Source organism: Lucilia sericata, unplaced genomic scaffold (genome assembly GCF_015586225.1).
Source record: "Lucilia sericata isolate MDLA Ls3-8-SP2 unplaced genomic scaffold, ASM1558622v1 Contig000283F_arrow, whole genome shotgun sequence".
Classification (NCBI taxonomy): Eukaryota; Metazoa; Arthropoda; class Insecta; order Diptera; family Calliphoridae; genus Lucilia; species Lucilia sericata.
The window spans coordinates 295,896-314,912 of record NW_023994308.1 but is presented as its reverse complement, the minus strand read 5'-3'; the positions used below and the strand labels follow the sequence as shown (position 1 = coordinate 314,912).

At 31.5% G+C, this 19,017-nt stretch overlaps 2 protein-coding genes across 11 annotated transcripts in view; one reads left to right on the top strand and one right to left on the bottom strand.

The window, feature by feature from the left end:
* Positions 1 to 19,017, top strand: part of LOC119603210 (band 7 protein AGAP004871-like) — an 87,238-nt gene that overhangs the window by 24,064 nt on the left and 44,157 nt on the right. For 2 of the 8 annotated variants that reach the window (XM_037955174.1, XM_037955172.1), the window contains exon 1: positions 7,317 to 7,493. The exons of 5 other annotated variants lie outside the window; for them this stretch is intronic. In XM_037955174.1, coding sequence (XP_037811102.1) covers positions 7,484 to 7,493 — 10 coding nt within the window. In that variant the 5' untranslated portion in view covers positions 7,317 to 7,483. Of the gene's footprint in view, positions 1 to 7,316; positions 7,494 to 19,017 lie in introns of those variants that run through there. One more of the 8 variants, XM_037955173.1, reaches the window with a different exon arrangement.
* LOC119603211 (fibrinogen-like protein 1) lies at positions 15,948 to 17,255 on the bottom strand. 3 transcript variants are annotated; one of them, XM_037955176.1, is made up of 5 exons: positions 17,137 to 17,255; positions 16,968 to 17,080; positions 16,781 to 16,912; positions 16,234 to 16,728; positions 15,948 to 16,174 (listed from the first exon to the last, which is right to left on the bottom strand). In XM_037955176.1, exons 1-5 carry the CDS (start codon positions 17,221 to 17,223, stop codon positions 16,006 to 16,008), a joined length of 996 nt encoding a protein of 331 aa, XP_037811104.1. In that variant the 5' UTR covers positions 17,224 to 17,255; the 3' UTR covers positions 15,948 to 16,005. The 3 variants fall into 3 exon arrangements, with proteins under 3 accessions (XP_037811104.1, XP_037811105.1, XP_037811106.1); XM_037955177.1 differs by having other exon boundaries at positions 16,968 to 17,077; XM_037955178.1 differs by lacking the exon at positions 16,968 to 17,080 and having other exon boundaries at positions 17,137 to 17,236.

The following is a 19,017-nucleotide window of genomic DNA, read 5'->3' as shown; positions in this document are numbered from 1 at the left end:
TAGAACTGATGAACTAGAACTGAACTAGAACTGAAACTAAGAACTACGATAAACTGATACTGAACTAGAAACTAGAAACTAGAACTAGAACTAGAACTGAACTAGAACTGAACTAGAACTGAACTAGAACTGAACTAGAACTGAACTAGAACTGAACTAGAACTGAACTAGAACTGAACTAGAACTGAACTAGAACTGAACTAGAACTGAACTAGAACTGAACTAGAACTGAACTAGAACTGAACTAGAACTGAACTAGAAACTGAAACTAGAACTGAACTAGAACTGAACTAGAACTGAACTAGAACTGAACTAGGACAGACTGAACTAGAACTGAACTAGAACTGAACTAGAACTGAACTAGAACTGAACTAGAACTGAACTAGAACTGAACTAGAACTGAACTAGAACTGAACTAGAACTGAACTAGAACTGAAACTAGAACTGAACTATACTGAACTAGAACTGAACTAGAACTGAACTAGAACTGAACTAGAACTGAACTAGAAACTGAACTAGAACTGAACTAGAACTGAACTAGAACTGAACTAGAACTGAACTAGAACTGAACTAGAACTGAACTAGAACTGAACTAGAACTGAACTAGAACTGAACTAGAACTGAACTAGAACTGAACTAGAACTGAACTAGAACTGAACTAGAACTGAACTAGAACTGAACTAGAACTGAACTAGAACTGAACTAGAACTGAACTAGAACTGAACTAGAACTGAACTAGAACTGAACTAGAACTGAACTAGAACTGAACTAGAACTGAACTAGAACTGAACTAGAACTGAACTAGAACTGAACTAGAACTGAACTAGAACTGAACTAGAAACTGAACTAGAACTGAACTAGAACTGAACTAGAACTGAACTAGAACTGAACTAGAACTGAACTAGAACTGAACTAGAACTGAACTAGAACTGAACTAGAACTGAACTAGAACTGAACTAGAACTGAACTAGAACTGAACTAGAACTGAACTAGAACTGAACTAGAACTGAACTAGAACTGAACTAGAACTGAACTAGAACTGAACTAGAACTGAACTAGAACTGACTAGAACTGAACTAGAACTGAACTAGAACTGAACTAGAACTGAACTAGAACTGAACTACTGAACTAGAACTGAACTAGAACTGAACTAGAACTGAACTAGAACTGAACTAGAACTGAACTAGAACTGAACTAGAACTGAACTAGAACTGAACTAGAACTGAACTAGAACTGACTAGAACTGAACTAGAACTGAACTAGAACTGAACTAGAACTGAACTAGAACTGAACTAGAACTGAACTAGAACTGAACTAGAACTGAACTAGAACTGAACTAGAACTGAACTAGAACTAGAACTGACTAGAACTGAACTAGAACTGAACTAGAACTGAACTAGAACTGAACTAGAACTGAACTAGAACTGAACTAGAACTGAACTAGAACTGAACTAGAACTGAACTAGAACTGAACTAGAACTGAACTAGAACTGAACTAGAACTGAACTAGAACTGAACTAGAACTGAACTAGAACTGAACTAGAACTGAACTAGAACTGAACTAGAACTGAACTAGAACTGAACTAGAACTGAACTAGAACTGAACTAGAACTGAACTAGAACTGAACTAGAACTGAACTAGAACTGAACTAGAACTGAACTAGAACTGAACTAGAACTGAACTAGAACTGAACTAGAACTGAACTAGAACTGAACTAGAACTGAACTAGAACTGAACTAGAACTGAACTAGAACTGAACTAGAACTGAACTAGAACTGAACTAGAACTGAACTAGAACTGAACTAGAACTGAACTAGAACTGAACTAGAACTGAACTAGAACTGAACTAGAAGAAAAACTGAACTAGAACTGAACTAGAACTGAACTAGAACTGAACTAGAACTGAACTAGAACTGAACTAGAACTGAACTAGAACTGAACTAGAACTGAACTAGAACTGAACTAGAACTGAACTAGAACTGAACTGGAACTGAACTAGAACTGAACTAGAACTGAACTAGAACTGAACTAGAACTGAAGTAGAACTGAACTAGAACTACACTAGAACAGAACTGAACTAGAACTATGTATGTATCTTAATTTTCCTTTCAGTGAAAATTTAACTATGAATTTTTCTCTTCACAATTTAATTAAAATTTATTTAAAATTTGTGTATAATTTCACTGATATTGGATTCATGCAACGACATGGTCATATGCCTTTTTCCAATTTATTAGTATTTTTTGGTAACAAAAAAAATGAAGGATGGCTGACATATTGTTGTGTCTTTAGTTGTCATGGTCTAATAGTGTTTTTTATTACAATTTATGTTTATTTAAGACATGCGCCCTAATGCAGCGTTTAAGTTTTTTTTTAAGTCTACAGTGCAGTCTGTTAGTGGTTTAAGAGTGTGTGGTGTATCTGTGTCTAAATATTAGTGTGTGTTTGGCATAAATGTTGTAGTGGTAATAATAATGAATTGAAGGCAATTGTTGTGTTTAGCACAATAGACTGAAAAATGTTTAGTTTGTTTTATCTATTCTTTTTGCTGCCACTTTTGCCATTCTTGTTACATTACAACAGCAAATTGTAAATAGTTTTTTTTTTGGTGTTGCATAGTAACAATGTGTTGTTTATTGTTGAATTTTTTTTTGCTGTTTTCTTTACTACTTTCCAAATACAAGTACAAAACACTTACATATACACTCACAGGCAGACATAAAAATTCTGATGGCCATTACAGAGATTGTATCTTTATTTAAGTTTTGTTTCTTTAGCTGTATTTTGTTTTCTTTAACATAAACTCGAATTAATAATGAAGGCAAGAGCATAAATATTGCTAGAAGAAAAAAATGACAACATCCTTTATATCCTTTTAGATATAAAAAAAACGAATACGAAAAAATAATACAATATGACAAACTAACAATATAAGGCAATGCTATAGTTGGGTTTGTAATAATCCAGATACAGATGCATGGGTTGGAAGGTGGAATGAGCACCAACTGTAAATAGTTATTTAATAATAAAAATAAACAGTAAAATAATACTAAACTATAGCAGTAAACCTTGAGCTTAGAAAAAATATACATATAAAATGCCTGACAATTCTTGTAACGGTTAACTGATTGTTTTGTTTATTAACATCAACAATAATAATAAAAAAACTAAAAGGATCTGAAGGCAATATTGTGTTGGGTAGGAGTATACTGCACATCAGTGCTCCTCCTCATAATCCTCATAGAATAGCGTGTTGTGCTTTGATTTTATAAACTAAAAATCATGCACTTTTTTCTATTTCAAGACATAATAGCCAACGTAACCCTAGAAATTGTAAAACAAAGTAAATAAAGAAACTAGCTACCAGGGTGGTAGTCATATAGTTTTCCAACCATAATTTGTTGCAATTTGTAAACTTGCTGGTTTTACTGGTTGGTGGTATGAACTTGATATTAGCAATATTAAAGCCAAAATAGAGCAATTGACGTCAAGGCCCAACTATGGGAGATCGAACAGCAGTTGCGATCTGTGCAGTTTTAAATTTATAGGTTATTATCTCTCTACAATCCCTTTAACTTCTATGCATTCGCTGCCTCACCTTATTACCTTTTCCTGTTCTTTTATTAAATAATTTATACATGATTTAACTTGCAAAGATATTTTCTACCTTTGCTAGCGTAAAAATTTAAAAATCGACCCAATTATTTTCAATAAACCACATACATACTTTCTTTTTAACAAGAGCCAGAGAACAAAAAAAACACATTTCATAAAAAAATTTTGTTTTCTAGAAAACATTTTTGCATAATAATATAATTTTTTCACAAAAAACCCTCTTCACAGCAAAAAATTAGCATTTACTCTGATTTTTTTCCATTCTTGCTTTGTATTTGACTCTTTACTAAATCGTTATAGTCGTAGAGGTATGTATGATTATGAAAAAAACATAAATACATATTTTAAAATGAATGCAAGAGCAAACAACCTACCGACACTAAAAGCTCTCTTAACGGCCATAATTTTGAAAAAAATCTAAAATCTAGATCTAGTCTTCGCTTGAGACCAAAGTGGAACTGAAATATAGAATGATTGCAAATATACTTGATATTATAAAAGACCCACCATCAAACCGCACTCTCTAGCTCTTTCCTTCGGACTCTATTGTGCTTTCAACAGACAGACAGACGGAAGGACAGATAGACGCACGGACGGACATATATACGGATGGACGGACAGATAGACGGATAGACATGGCTAGATCGTCTTAAAATAAAACAAGGACCCAGATTATATATACTTTTGTGGATCTATGATCAATATTTAGATGTGTTACAAACGGAATAACAAAATCAATATGCCCCCCATCTTTTTTGATGGTGGGTATAAAAGAACCAAAAATTTACTCTTATAGAATTTTACTCCTTCAGGATATATATGTATGTATATATATATATTCGATTATGTTTCTCATTTACAAGAATAATATATGCGGTATGATGATGCATGTTGTTGTTGTTATTTTGTTTTGTTTGAGCATACAACAAAAAAATCACTTTTAATTTTAGTTCTTATCTCCGTTATTTATAGACCGATTTTGTTGATTTTAAGCAGGAAACTCTTTGAAAGCATGTTTTACAGATGGACAGACAGACGGACACAGCCTAATCGACTCCGCTATATACATATGTATAAGGACACGGAGTATACGTATATACTTCATACGATCGGAAAATTATTTCGTAGAAATTATAAACGGAATTACAAACTTATATATTCTCTTCTCATGTCGCTCCGGAGGCATGTTACTTTCTGATAGACCTCATCTTGGTGTTATTGCAATCCCGGGAAAAAAAGTGCTACCAGTACCTCTAGTCTGCCGGGACTATAAACTGGTGATGATCAAATGTATCCTCAACCCCTCCTAGGAATATTTTGATATGGAGTCAAACCAGACAACCACATAATCTTGTTCCACAAGAACCGCTAGCCCACAGGGTAGAGTTACGGTCATTGTCTTGTTCCGGTTATTGGAGGGGTCCCTTCGGGGTACATGTGGTGGCTGTGTGACTAAGCGTTGGAAATGAGTTCATGTAAAGTGTATTTGATATGGAATGGATGTAGAGAGTTGAGTAAGCGGGCATCACCCACCCATATATCTAGAGTGAGTGTTTCGGATGTTTTTCTCAATGAGTGTGTTGGATTGAATGGTGAAGTGTTCAAGGTTTACTCAGTTCATATCAGATTAACCACAAAATGTCGATATGCTTTAACACCTGCCTTTACGGTCTTACTTCAATCACTGGGTGAATGAGAAGTGTGCATGGTTGATTGATGATAGATATAAGGTATCTGATAGCACTGAAATTTCGTTCCTTGTTCGGGTATGTTCGGGGTTTACGTGGTTTGTATCAGATTTATCACTCTCTGTGAGTAAGTCAAGTCCTCGGCTTATTTGATGCATTCGTATTTCGGTCTACCGATTACGATGTTACCGAATAAACAGAGGTCATCCTATATGTTTAGTTGTAAACGAAGGCGATGTTTTTGCATCTCGAAACATAAGCAATGGGCAGCAATGGTCAGAGATTAGACAGCTCGAGTACTTGTTCATGTACAGGCAAAACTATGTACAAAAATTGCAAACGGCGTGTAAGAAGCATAAGGGGGTGGATGTGAGTCGTCTAATAAACTCACCATTTGGTTTTAAAATTAGCTTTAAGCTTTAACTGATTATTCTCCCAGAGGTAAGGTTTACATCATATGGGTACCAGGCCACACATCGTATGGGTACCAGGCCACACACACGAATGTAATAGTTATAAAGGGAAGGGAGCTCGAGGTAGTTAATCTGTCGAATGAAAAAACCTTTTGACGCAACAAATGCTGAATTAAAAATATGGGTGAGAGAATCCCATAAGGCCTCTTGGAATAATGAAACGGTGGGTAGAACTACAAATAAGACGAGAAAACTCCTTAAAATGAGCAAGTCTGAGATTAGTATGATGGTACGTATTGTGGACACAAAAGATTACGAGCACATCTACACAAAATTGGACGTGCGGATTCAGACGAATGTAGATAATGTGGAGAGGACAGTGAAACTCTGGAGCAATTTCTTTACCAATGTCAGGCATTCGTCGAAGTTAGATGCAAGTATCTTGGAAATGATATAATTCCGGAAATAACATTCCTGACTAACACTGATTGGAAAATTCTTAGGAATTACGTCAAGGAAACTGAGTGTTTGAATAATGAAAAATATTACATTCAGGGAATAAATTTTTTTCATGAAAAGAAGCGCACAACAAGCTCGATAGTGGTCTACGTGCATTTCATCAGATTTGATGTAGTATACATCCTCCTATCAACCTTACCTGTTTTTAAAATTACCACCATGAAATAAGCTCAACACTTGGTGTTCACGTAAACCACTTAACTGTAACGAATGCAACTAATTCGTTTGCAATTAAAATTGATCGGGAAACAAGACAAGATAAATGCAATGTTAAGAAGAAAGAAGCGGTTGGGAAGTTATACCTCATCCTCTTTGTAGTCCATATCTTATCCGTCTGACGTATTAATATCTCTCTTACCAAGTTTTAAAAAAACTCTGATTTTATGTTTCAAAACAGCCTAAATGTAAAGACTCTGAACCAAATTGGAAGTTGTAATAAAATAGCCTGCAATAGAAAACTAGTATCAGCTAAGCTAAATAGTGATTAAATAAGTACCTTGTGATTGAAATTAAATTAAAACTTCACTTCATGAAGACATAATACTGAACCAAAAATTTCATTACTTATATAAAAAGATCTGGAATACCAAGTGCCTTTAACTGACCACGTACAACGAGGACAATATCATAAATCGACACATACCCACACATCTATAAATATGAATTTCAATAAAAGCATTGCAGCTGCCTTCACATTGCAAGTGTGTATGTATGATGCAATTCTTTTAACCACAATTTACTGAGTGCATACAACCACACGCACGCAGATATACAAATACAAAAAACATCCTCATACAATAGACAATTGTTTGTTTTATAGTGTTTTTTCTCTTATTCCACTGGTTATTATAGTGGCTAACATACTTTTTTCTTCTTCTTTTGTTGCTACTGCTGCTACTATGGCAACATTTCTATTTCTATTGCATATTGTTTTTTTTTTTTTTTTTTTTTGCATTTTATTTTTGCTGCAGCTGTGTGGCTTAAATGGTTAGAAAAGATGACGACGACTCATCTTTAAACATAATTTCAGCCTGAATCTCATGCATAATTTTAGTTGAAATTTTGGTTTGAAGTCAGTTAGTAAAATCTGGTGTAGTGCAGATTTGTGAGGAAAAAAACAAATAAAACTCCAACAAGAAAAATAAAATTTAAGAAAAAAAAAAATATAAAAAAAATAAAATAACCAAAACTGCCGTACATAACATCAGTTTTCATTTTTATTGACATTTTGCAGAGTGTGTCAGGACATGTGTGAGTGTATGTATTAACATGACTCTACTGTTTTCACTATGTGTGTATGTGTGTGTATTGAACAAATACTCACACTGATATGTATTTTAAGCTTAAACTTAAATACACTTGCATACTTATATTTAAACAAATAAAACATTTCTTCATTCATTTAACCATGTATCCAGCCAACAAAACATTCATCCATCCGTCTGTCCTACCTTCTATCCATCCACCGACAATCCAACAATCCAGAGTGTTGTAGTTTTATAATGAACATTTACAATGTAGTTGCACTCGTACTCGTTCTCATACTCGTACTCTACTTTAAATTGTATTTGTTCATTCATAAAACTCTTGTGTATGTATAAGAACGAGAATTACTGTCTGTTTGTATTTGTGTTTGGCATCTGTGTATGAGTGTGTGTACTTGTTTGTATTTTCAGTTATTTGTGAGTGGTGTAAATGTAAAAACTTTATTTTCAGGCTTTAAAAAATATGAACACTTTTACTTACCAAAACCAAAAAAATACAGTATTTTTGCAAAAAAAAAAAAAAAAAAACTTTAGTTTATTCAAAATTCAGTTTTCGGATATTGGTTGTTTTGGTAACGTATATGAAAAGAAAAGTTATAAAATATCAAGTAGCTAAACTTTTTGATATGAACTATCAAAAGTAACTATCACACAAGTGAATTTGTACGACTCTAACAGTGTGCAACTAATGGTGGGAAATTGGAAATGTTTTTTTTTTTTTTTAGTTGGAAAAGAGCATATGAATGGAAAAATTCGCTTGACATAAAAAAGTCCAATTACTTGACATATTTTTGCTTAAAAGTTAAAAAACAATGCTTATTGCTGTTAGTGATAGTACGAGAGGAATACATAACTGATCATAGATTTTGTTACTTTTGCGACTTTGGATGGAAATGTATAAGATTTAAAATTAAAGCTAGTTAGTAAAGAATTAAAGTCTTCAAGTTTATTATACTTTCTCTTGAAAGAGTATTCCAGTTCAGACCAGTTTTATAAGAGGCTGTCATTAAAATTTTATGGATTCTATTCGAAATCGCTTATTAATAATATATCCGTTGTGCATTATGAATGTATATGGGCGTATGAGTAATATGAAGTACGAGTAATAAGAAAGATGAAGTATACGTATGTAACTTCAGCTCGAAAGTTAGTTGTTAGTTAGTAGTTAGTTAGTTAGTTAGTTAGTTAGTTAGTAGTTAGTTAGTTAGTTAGTTAGTAGTAGTTAGTTAGTTAGTTAGTAGTGTTAGTTAGTTAGTTAGTTAGTTAGTAGTTAGTTAGTTAGTTAGTTAGTTAGAGTTAGTAGTTAGTTAGTTAGTTAGTTAGTTAGTTAGTTAGTTAGTTAGTTAGTAGTTAGTTAGTAGTTAGTTAGTAGTTAGTTAGTTAGTTAGTTAGTTAGTTAGTTAGTTAGTTAGTTAGTTAGTTAGTTAGTTAGTTAGTTTAGTTAGTTAGTTAGTTAGTTAGTAGTTAGTTAGTAGTTAGTTAGTTAGTTAGTTAGTTAGTTAGTAGTTAGTTAGTAGTTAGTTAGTTAGTTAGTTAGTTAGTTAGTTAGTAGTAGTTAGTTAGTTAGTTAGTAGTTAGTAGTTAGTTAGTTAGTTAGTTAGTAGTTAGTTAGTTAGTTAGTTAGGTAGTTAGTAGTTAGTAGTTAGTTAGTTAGTTAGTTAGTTAGTTAGTTAGTAGTTAGTTAGTTAGTTAGTTAGTTAGTTAGTTAGTTAGTTAGTTAGTTAGTTAGTTAGTTAGTTATTAGTTAGTTAGTTAGTTAGTTAGTTAGTTAGTTAGTTAGTTAGTTAGTTAGTTAGTTAGTTAGTTAGTTAGTTAGTTAGTTAGTTAGTTAGTTAGTTAGTTAGTTAGTTAGTTAGTTAGTTAGTTAGTTAGTTAGTTAGTTAGTTAGTTAGTTAGTTAGTTAGTTAGTTAGTTAGTTAGTTAGTTAGTTAGTTAGTTAGTTAGTTAGTTAGTTAGTTAGTTAGTTAGTAGTAGTTAGTTAGTTAGTTAGTAGTTAGTTAGTTAGTTAGTTAGTTAGTTAGTTAGTTAGTAGTTAGTTAGTTAGTTAGTTAGTTAGTTAGTTAGTTAGTTAGTTAGTTAGTTAGTTAGTTAGTAGTTAGTTAGTTAGTTAGTTAGTTAGTTAGTTAGTTAGTTAGTTCGTTAGTTAGTTAGTTAGTTAGTTAGTTAGTTAGTTAGTTAGTTAGTTAGTTAGTTAGTTAGTTAGTTAGTTAGTTAGTTAGTTAGTTAGTTAGTTAGTTAGTTAGTGTAGTTAGTTAGTTAGTTAGTTAGTTAGTTAGTTAGTTAGTTAGTAGTTAGTTAGTTAGTTAGTTAGTTAGTTAGTTAGTTAGTTCGTTAGTTAGTTAGTAGTTAGTTAGTTAGTTAGTAGTTAGTTAGTTAGTTAGTTAGTTAGTTAGTTAGTTAGTAGTTAGTTAGTTAGTTAGTTAGTTAGTAGTTAGTTAGTTAGTTAGTTAGTTAGTTAGTTAGTTAGTTAGTTAGTTAGTTAGTAGTTAGTTAGTTAGTTAGTTAGTTAGTTAGTTAGTTAGTTAGTTAGTTAGTTAGTTAGTTAGTTAGTTAGTTAGTTAGTTAGTTAGTTAGTTAGTTAGTTAGTTAGTTAGTTAGTTAGTTAGTTAGTTAGTTAGTTAGTTAGTTAGTTAGTTAGTTAGTTAGTTAGTAGTTAGTTAGTTAGTTAGTTAGTTAGTAGTTAGTTAGTTAGTTAGTTAGTTAGTTAGTTAGTTAGTTAGTTAGTTAGTTAGTTAGTTAGTTAGTTAGTTAGTTAGTTAGTTAGTTAGTTAGTTAGTTAGTTAGTTAGTTAGTTAGTTAGTTAGTTAGTAGTTAGTTAGTTAGTTAGTAGTTAGTAGTTAGTTAGTTAGTTAGTAGTTAGTTAGTTAGTTAGTTAGTTAGTTAGTTAGTTAGTTAGTTAGTTAGTTAGTTAGTTAGTTAGTTAGTTAGTTAGTAGTTAGTTAGTTAGTTAGTTAGTTAGTTAGTTAGTTAGTTAGTTAGTTAGTTAGTTAGTTAGTTAGTTAGTTAGTTAGTTCTATGTAGAAGGAATACGACTTGACCGAACACACGAATTTCGGTCTACCAGAATATAACACTTACCACTACATTACAGGATGTCACACGAATCACATATACATACATATGTATCTATGTATGTACAATGTACACATGTAGTACACTAAAATATCAAATATTATGTGTTTCTAATCTGAATTGAAATATATGAAAAATGTGAATTTCAGTTTTTTGTGAATTTCCGAATAAAAATCAAACTAATTTTGAGTTATTCCAGTCTTATAGTTAATGAGCGACATGTACATGTAAAATTTCTTTTTAATTAATCAGTTCTTTTCATTATTTTATGCTTAAATTCGTACTGATTAGATGTGTAGCAATTAAATTGATTGTATTTCCTATTAATTTGTCTTATAATTAATAGTGAAAATATAATGATTGATGATTTAACTCACTCTAATCCCAATTTAAAGATAAATGTATTTCTGTTAATTTGCAGTATGTATGAAAAAATATGAATTCAATTAATGATTTTATATATCGTTGAGAGCATCTGATTTGCTAATACATACAGACAGATGTAATTTCCAATAACAAAATAATTTCTCATCTTTTCAAAAGTTAGGGTTTTTTAACAAACTCAAATTTCATTTTCGAAATGACAACTACACCGAATAGAATTCTGTGTACTGAAGTGATTTTCGTAAGATGATTTTCGTTCTAAAAAATTTCCAAATTTTTAAAAAGTGGAGTTAGTTTTCAATCTATTGATATATAAAACGTCTATTATCTATACATAATATGAAAAAAATATTACGTATACGTAATATATACATAACGTATACGTATTATTATACCCTACATTATTAAACTTACACGATATTTTAGCCAAAACTGTAGGAAAACCTAAAATCGTTAATCATATTTCAAATGAAAAATCCTATTTCAAGCCAAAAATCTAGCCTTAATTCTAACTCCAACACTTCTATTATAGTTTCGGAGAAAAGTGGTGGATTTTCGAAAAAAAATCAGTAAATAATTTTGTCAGTTTTTGTTTTCCTCAATTGAAAAAAAAAACTTACATATATTTTGCTTTTAATTTTGTATCAAAACTCAAGTTAATTTAAAACTTGTTTTTATGAGCACAATTTTTTTATTCAGTTTTACTTTAATCTTTTAGAAATGTTGTTTTTTGTGGTTGTGGTTTTTTTTTCGTATACAAAAATAATTAAATAACTGTAAACAAAAAAGGTTTGGTAAAATAAAATGCATAAAATTACACAATTTATATTTAGAGAAAAAAAAAAACAAAATGGTTTTGCTTTGAAAATTTGGTTTTAATGGTTGCTTTATGTGAGAAAGCATTGGTCAGAGAGAGAGAGAGAGAAAAAAAAAACAGTGGGATTAGAAACAAAAAGGCGTGAGGATTGATGGTGTAAAACAGCATTAAAGAAAATTTTATTACTCGAAAAAAGTAAATGCAATTAAATACAAAATGACATTAAAAGCTATTTTTTTAGAAATTTAAAAATTTTATTATTTAAAGATTTACTTAATTTTAAAAATATAAAAAATTCATCATTGAATATTCAATCTACTATTAGTAAATCAAATGCTATTAGCAAAGTAAAATCATTAATTAATGCTATAAATTCTCAGAAATACATTTATGAACAGAAAGCTTTAATTAGTCCTAGCGGATATTATATCATTAATCATTGCTAATTAATAACATCACTACTAATTACAAGACAAATTAATAGGCATAACAATCAACTTAATTGCTACACATCTTATCAACATGCACTCAACCGCGAAATGAGTAATGTTATAGTTATTTTTTTTTCTATCAATCATTCTGTCAATTTCGGTAAATGGTTTCTATGAACTCCTAATCCAAATTCCAAGACATCCAACAATTCTAACGCAAAGTTGCAAGCTATTTCCTTTCTATCACAAAAAACCGGTTTAGATAACAAAATACTTTATCGAATTTTGAAAATCGAGTCGTAATTGTTCCTATAGGCCATACTAATTCTCCTTTTTGAGGTCTGGAGTAGGATATTATATAACAGGACAAGGCCGACTAAGTGTATTTCCATATAAACACATAAAATACTTTCCCCACTATGGCGAAAGGCTGCATATGTAACTAACACCATTGCTCTGGCATTAAATTATTTTGCAATTTTAGAAAAGACTCGGAAATATTTCATTAAATTAAATGTTACAAATAAACACCAGCGTCAAAACATCCTTCGTTACAATTGCAAAAAAGAATTAAAAAAGAAAATAAACAAAAAAGCTATGAATGTTGTAAAATAAAAAAAAAGATATGAAAGCATGAATGATGTTATGTGTGTGTGTTGATGATATTCCCTTGAGCTCTAAAGCCTTAAGTAATTTTTGTTGTTTTTATAGTAGTTGACGATAACCTGACCCAGATTGTGGTGTAAAAACCAAACTTTTAATCACTGTGATTTTATTTTATATACAATATGTATGGATGGAAGGATACTATTTAACTGTCTTTCATCTTACTTGCACTAAATTAAAATTTTAAATAAAGAAAACATACATATACATATGTATGTATGTATTCATAATCCATTTACTATGGTATGTATGGAATTTATATTATTCTCATATATTTATACCTACGAAGAGAATAATAATATAACATTTTAATTATATTATGGAAAATAGTTGTTTTTGCATTTTTTATATTAGATATTACAAGGATATCGTCTTTAACTATATACTTATAGTTTTTGTTAAAATAAGATGCTTAAGCTCTTTACACTCTCCGATTAGAATGATTTATTTACTGAATCCTTAACTGGTATAAATATCGGCATTTTAAAAATTTGCATTTACAAAATTGTTTTGTACACGAAGTCTGTATACTAGACTAGACTATAGACTAGACTATAGACTAGACTATAGACTAGACTATAGACTAGACTATAGACTAGACTATAGACTAGACTATAGACTAGACTATAGACTAGACTATAGACTAGACTATAGACTAGACTATAGACTAGACTATAGACTAGACTATAGACTAGACTATAGACTAGACTATAGACTAGACTATAGACTAGACTATAGACTAGACTATAGACTAGACTATAGACTAGACTATAGACTAGACTATAGACTAGACTATAGACTAGATTATAGACTAGGTTATAGACTAGACTATAGACTAGACTATAGACTAGATTATAGACTAGATTATAGACTAGGTTATAGACTAGACTATAGACTAGACTATAGACTAGTTATAGACTAGACTATAGACTAGACTATAGACTAGGCTATAGACTAGACTATAGACTAGACTATAGACTAGACTATAGACTAGACTATAGACTAGGCTATAGACTAGACTATAGACTAGACTATAGACTAGACTATAGACTAGACTATAGACTAGGCTATAGACTAGGCTATAGACTAGACTATAGACTAGACTATAGACTAGACTATAGACTAGACTATAGACTAGACTATAGACTAGACTATAGACTAGACTATAGATTAGACTATAGATTAGACTATAGACTAGACTATAGACTAGACTATAGACTAGACTATAGACTAGACTATAGACTAGACTATAGACTAGACTATAGACTAGACTATAGACTAGACTATAGACTAGACTATAGACTAGACTATAGACTAGACTACGTAGGACTATAGACTAGACTACAGACTAGACTATAGACTAGACTATAGACTAGACTATAGACTAGACTATAGACTAGACTATAGACTAGACTATAGACTAGACTATAGACTAGACTATAGACTAGACTATAGACTAGACTATAGACTAGACTAATAGACTAGACTATAGACTAGACTATAGACTAGACTATAGACTAGACTATAGACTAGACTATAGACTAGACTATAGACTAGACTATAGACTAGACTATAGACTAGACTATAGACTAGACTATAGACTAGACTATAGACTAGACTATAGACTAGACTATAGACTAGACTATAGACTAGACTAATAGACTAGGAATATAGACTAGACTATAGGACTAGACTATAGACTAGGACTATAGACTAGACTATAGACTAGACTATAGACTAGACTATAGACTAGACTATAGACTAGACTATAGACTAGACTAGAGACTAGACTATAGACTAGACTATAGACTAGACTAGAGACTAGACTATAGACTAGACTATAGACTAGACTATATACTAGACTATAGACTAGACTATAGACTAGACTATAGACTAGACTATAGACTAGACTATAGACTAGACTATAGACTAGACTATAGACTAGACTATAGACTAGACTATAGACTAGACTATAGACTAGACTATAGACTAGACTATAGACTAGACTATAGACTAGACTATAGACTAGACTATAGACTAGACTATAGACTAGACTATAGACTAGACTATAGACTAGACTATAGACTAGACTATAGACTAGACTATAGACTAGACTATAGACTAGACTATAGACTAGACTATAGACTAGACTATAGACTAGACTATAGACTAGACTATAGACTAGACTATAGACTAGACTATAGACTAGACTATAGACTAGACTATAGACTAGACTATAGACTAGACTATAGACTAGACTATAGACTAGACTATAGACTAGACTATAGACTAGACTATAGACTAGACTAGACTATAGACTAGACTATAGAGACTAGACTATAGACTAGACTATAGACTAGACTATAGACTAGACTATAGACTAGACTATAGACTAGACTATAGACTAGACTATAGACTAGACTATAGACTAGACTATAGACTAGACTATAGACTAGACTATAGACTAGACTATAGACTAGACTATAGACTAGACTATAGACTAGACTATAGACTAGACTATAGACTAGACTATAGACTAGACTATAGACTAGACTATAGACTAGAACTATAGACTAGACTATAGACTAGACTATAGACTAGACTATAGACTAGACTATAGACTAGACTATAGACTAGACTATAGACTAGACTATAGACTAGACTATAGACTAGACTATAGACTAGACTATAGACTAGACTATAGACTAGACTATAGACTAGACTATAGACTAGACTATAGACTAGACTATAGGACTAGACTCTAGACTAGACTATAGACTAGACTATAGACTATAGGGGGACTAGACTATAGACTAGACTATAGACTAGACTAGACTATAGACTAGATATTAGACTAGATATTAGACTAAATTTTAAACTAGACGTGTTAATGTTATACAAACCGAATTCTCTAAAAATGTTTAAGGTCATCGGAAGTACTTAACACTTAATTAATATAAACCCTTATTAAATGTCCCTTTCGAAATATCACCCAAATTATTCATAACCTGCACAAAAAATTCGACACCACCAATTATTTCTTCATTATTATTTATTTATACAATACCGGACCTGTTTTATAAGTTTGCGATAAAATTGTTTGTATTTCTTGGAAAAAATAAAAAATATTTTTATTAAATTAAATACAAGTAGTAATCTTCGTCCCTACAAACATATTTTGGTCTTATCAACATTTCTACGTATTTCAATGAATAATTCACACCATGCCATGCATACCAAACTATACCCTGCTCTTTCTTTTTATCAATCTGAGAATGACGTAAATAGGGACCAGTTAAATGGCTGTAATTAATAAAATATTTAAATTATTTACTTCAAAATAAACATAAAAGAGGACTTACGAATAGAAACAACTCGAAAACCACCAACCACCTGGATACTCTTTTGCACAATGGGACATTGTGGCATTAGCATTATCCTGATCGTAGGTGGAAAAAGCATAATTTAAATGTTGTGAAAATGAATCCTTGGCATCACCATAGAATTTTCCTAATTTTTTAATTGTATATTTTTCATTTTCACTGCCTATTAAAAAATCATTGTACTTGGCATAACGTGTTTGATTAGCGAAATCCTGTAAAATAATCAAGAGTTCTTGAGGTTCGGAATACATGGTCATGATATGTAATTTCTCAAGGCCAATGAAAAATTCTCCATTTTTCTGACCAAAACCAGTTTTATATTCATTCCAAGTACGATTGAAATTCTCAGAACCATCTTGTCGTCGTAGAATAGTTTGCCAATTGTGATTTTGTTTTAAAGAAGCGGCATCAAAATTTTTGAGAACTCCAACATCTGTGGTCAAATTTTTTAGTGTCTTATTCTGCAATTCAAAGCTAAAGTAAATGAGAGTTAATTATAAATTTCTATGTGTTTTTTCATAATTACTTTTCCAATACTTTCTCATTCATTTGCCACAAGGAATTTTCCATTTTCAAATAGTTTTGCTTTAGCAGTTCTCGTATTTCTGTTTTAAAGTTCTGCAGATTGAATTTTCTTATATTTTCGAGAGATTGTAATCTGCAAATGATAAAATATTTTTTATTCCATTGAAAATTGTGAATTCTTTATATACCTTTTGTTAAAATTTTTAAATTGTTCATTAAACTTTTGTGTTTCATTTATCAACATATTTAATTTATTAAATAAAGCCATAGTCACCATTGAATTATACTCATAATTATTCTGCTGAAAGAAAAATATCAGACATTTTGGGTTTGCTGTCTTTAATTTATAAAATTTACCTCCAAAGTGGGAATGTCAGCTGAGGCTTTTCTCAATACTGTAAACAGAAGTACATAAATTGTGAAAAATTTTATTAAATTCTGCATTTTTATTTCACAATTTTACAATTGAATGGTTTGATTGCAACTAAATGTAAAGTTTTTAAAAAATATATTTTATCAGCAATTTGTTTAAAAAAATTTTTTTTTCTGACCATTTTTTTTCGCAAATCAAATTCAAAATTCTACAGAGTATTATTTTCACAGCACTGATAAGTTTCTTCAACAATTTAAGCTCTAGTTGAACACCCACCTTAAAAATTATGAGGGTTATATTAGTTATACCCAACACCACTTTAGTGGGGAGGGTATATTGGGTTTGTGCTGATGTTTGTAACGCACAATAATATTGGTCCTATACCCACCATAGACTCATTTTCTGAGTCGATTTAGCTATGTCCGTCTGTCCGTCCGTCCATGTAAAGCTTGTAATCAAACTACAGGTCGCAATTTTGAAAATAATTCAATAAAATTTGACACATGATCTTCTATGGTACGGGAAACGAAGCCTATTGAAATGGTACGAGAAACGAAACCTATTGAAAATGGTTAACAACGGTCCATGATTTCACCATGCCCCCATACAACTGAACCCGACGAATAGGGCTTTTAAGTTCATAATTATGTTTAATATAATCGTATCTCGACAAAAAGCTGCAAAACCAAGTTCTAGCCGTTATGACTCTCATGAATTTTATAATTATAGGGTCTTATTTGACCACAGCCCCTATACAAAGCCCCCTTCAAAATTTGACTTAAATGTCCACAATTTTATTCAACAATAAATGGCTTATGTATATCTGAGGCAAGGTACAATTCAACTTAAATGCTTTATTATGAAAACTAAATCACATTTTATTTTTTTAACAGGTGTAGGTTAGTATATGGTCGGCGTCGCCCGACTATAATTTCTTACTTGTTTTGTCATTCCATTTGTAACTCATCGAAATAATCACCCCGGGGCCATGTTGCCTTGATAAAATTTTCATTCTGGTGTAATTGCAATTCCCGGGGAAAAGAGGTGCCTCTAGTATAGCGGGACTATAAACTGGTGATGATCAAATGCATTATCGGCCTTTCCTTGAAATGATTTGACATGGGGACTAACCAGAGTGGCAGGTAATCTACTACTACGGCGGACTTTATCCTGGCTGGTTGAGGTTCCTTTGGGATGTTGGTTTAAGAACTGATATATCAAAATGCCATATATGTATCAGGATTCGATCGTCGGTGCTGTTGATGTCTCAACAGATATCACAGGAAGATATGACAGAGCCACTTTTGTTAGATTCCTGAACCCATTGTGTATCTTTTACTCTTCGGGTAGTAAGGCGTCGGTATATGTCACGTTGACATTCGGTAGTTTCTTGTCATTCCGTAGATCGTTGTTTATGATCTCAGAATGGAACTGATGTAAATTGGTGAATTTTCGGAAAAGTTTCCTTTGCCCAACGAAAGACTAGTACTGATTTAGTATTCTTTTTACTACAGGGAAATTTCCAGCTTGAAGGGGAATTATTTGGTTCGTTTGACTTTGGTTCCTACCTCCTTTTACATACAGTTATTAAGACTTACAGAGGGATTCTGATCTACTAGCTGAATATTTCGGACTACTAAATGCGTCTCTAGATGTTTATGCCGAAGCAACAGAGCCTTGTGATGTGGTTGTGCGACTGAGGGACGAGAAAACGGTGAATAACGTCGATAAACGCCCTTTTTAAGGGTCATCAAAAATGTGATCTTTTGTGCATTAAGTTCCATAATCGTGTTAACAACCGATATGATAATGTCAATTGGCCTTAGAGATACGATTTGTCGTCTTTAGAATCTATTTTGTGCGAT

Excerpts from the sequence above, each read along its gene's own strand:
- LOC119603211 (XM_037955176.1), bottom strand. The coding sequence starts at position 17,223 with ATGCAGAATTTAATAAAATTTTTCACAATTTATGTACTTCTGTTTACA. Across the intron at positions 17,081-17,136 it reads CTGACATTCCCACTTTGGAG|CAGAATAATTATGAGTATAA; the intron begins GTAAATTTTATA and ends TTTTTCTTTCAG. Across the intron at positions 16,913-16,967 it reads TTTAAAAATTTTAACAAAAG|ATTACAATCTCTCGAAAATA; the intron begins GTATATAAAGAA and ends TATCATTTGCAG.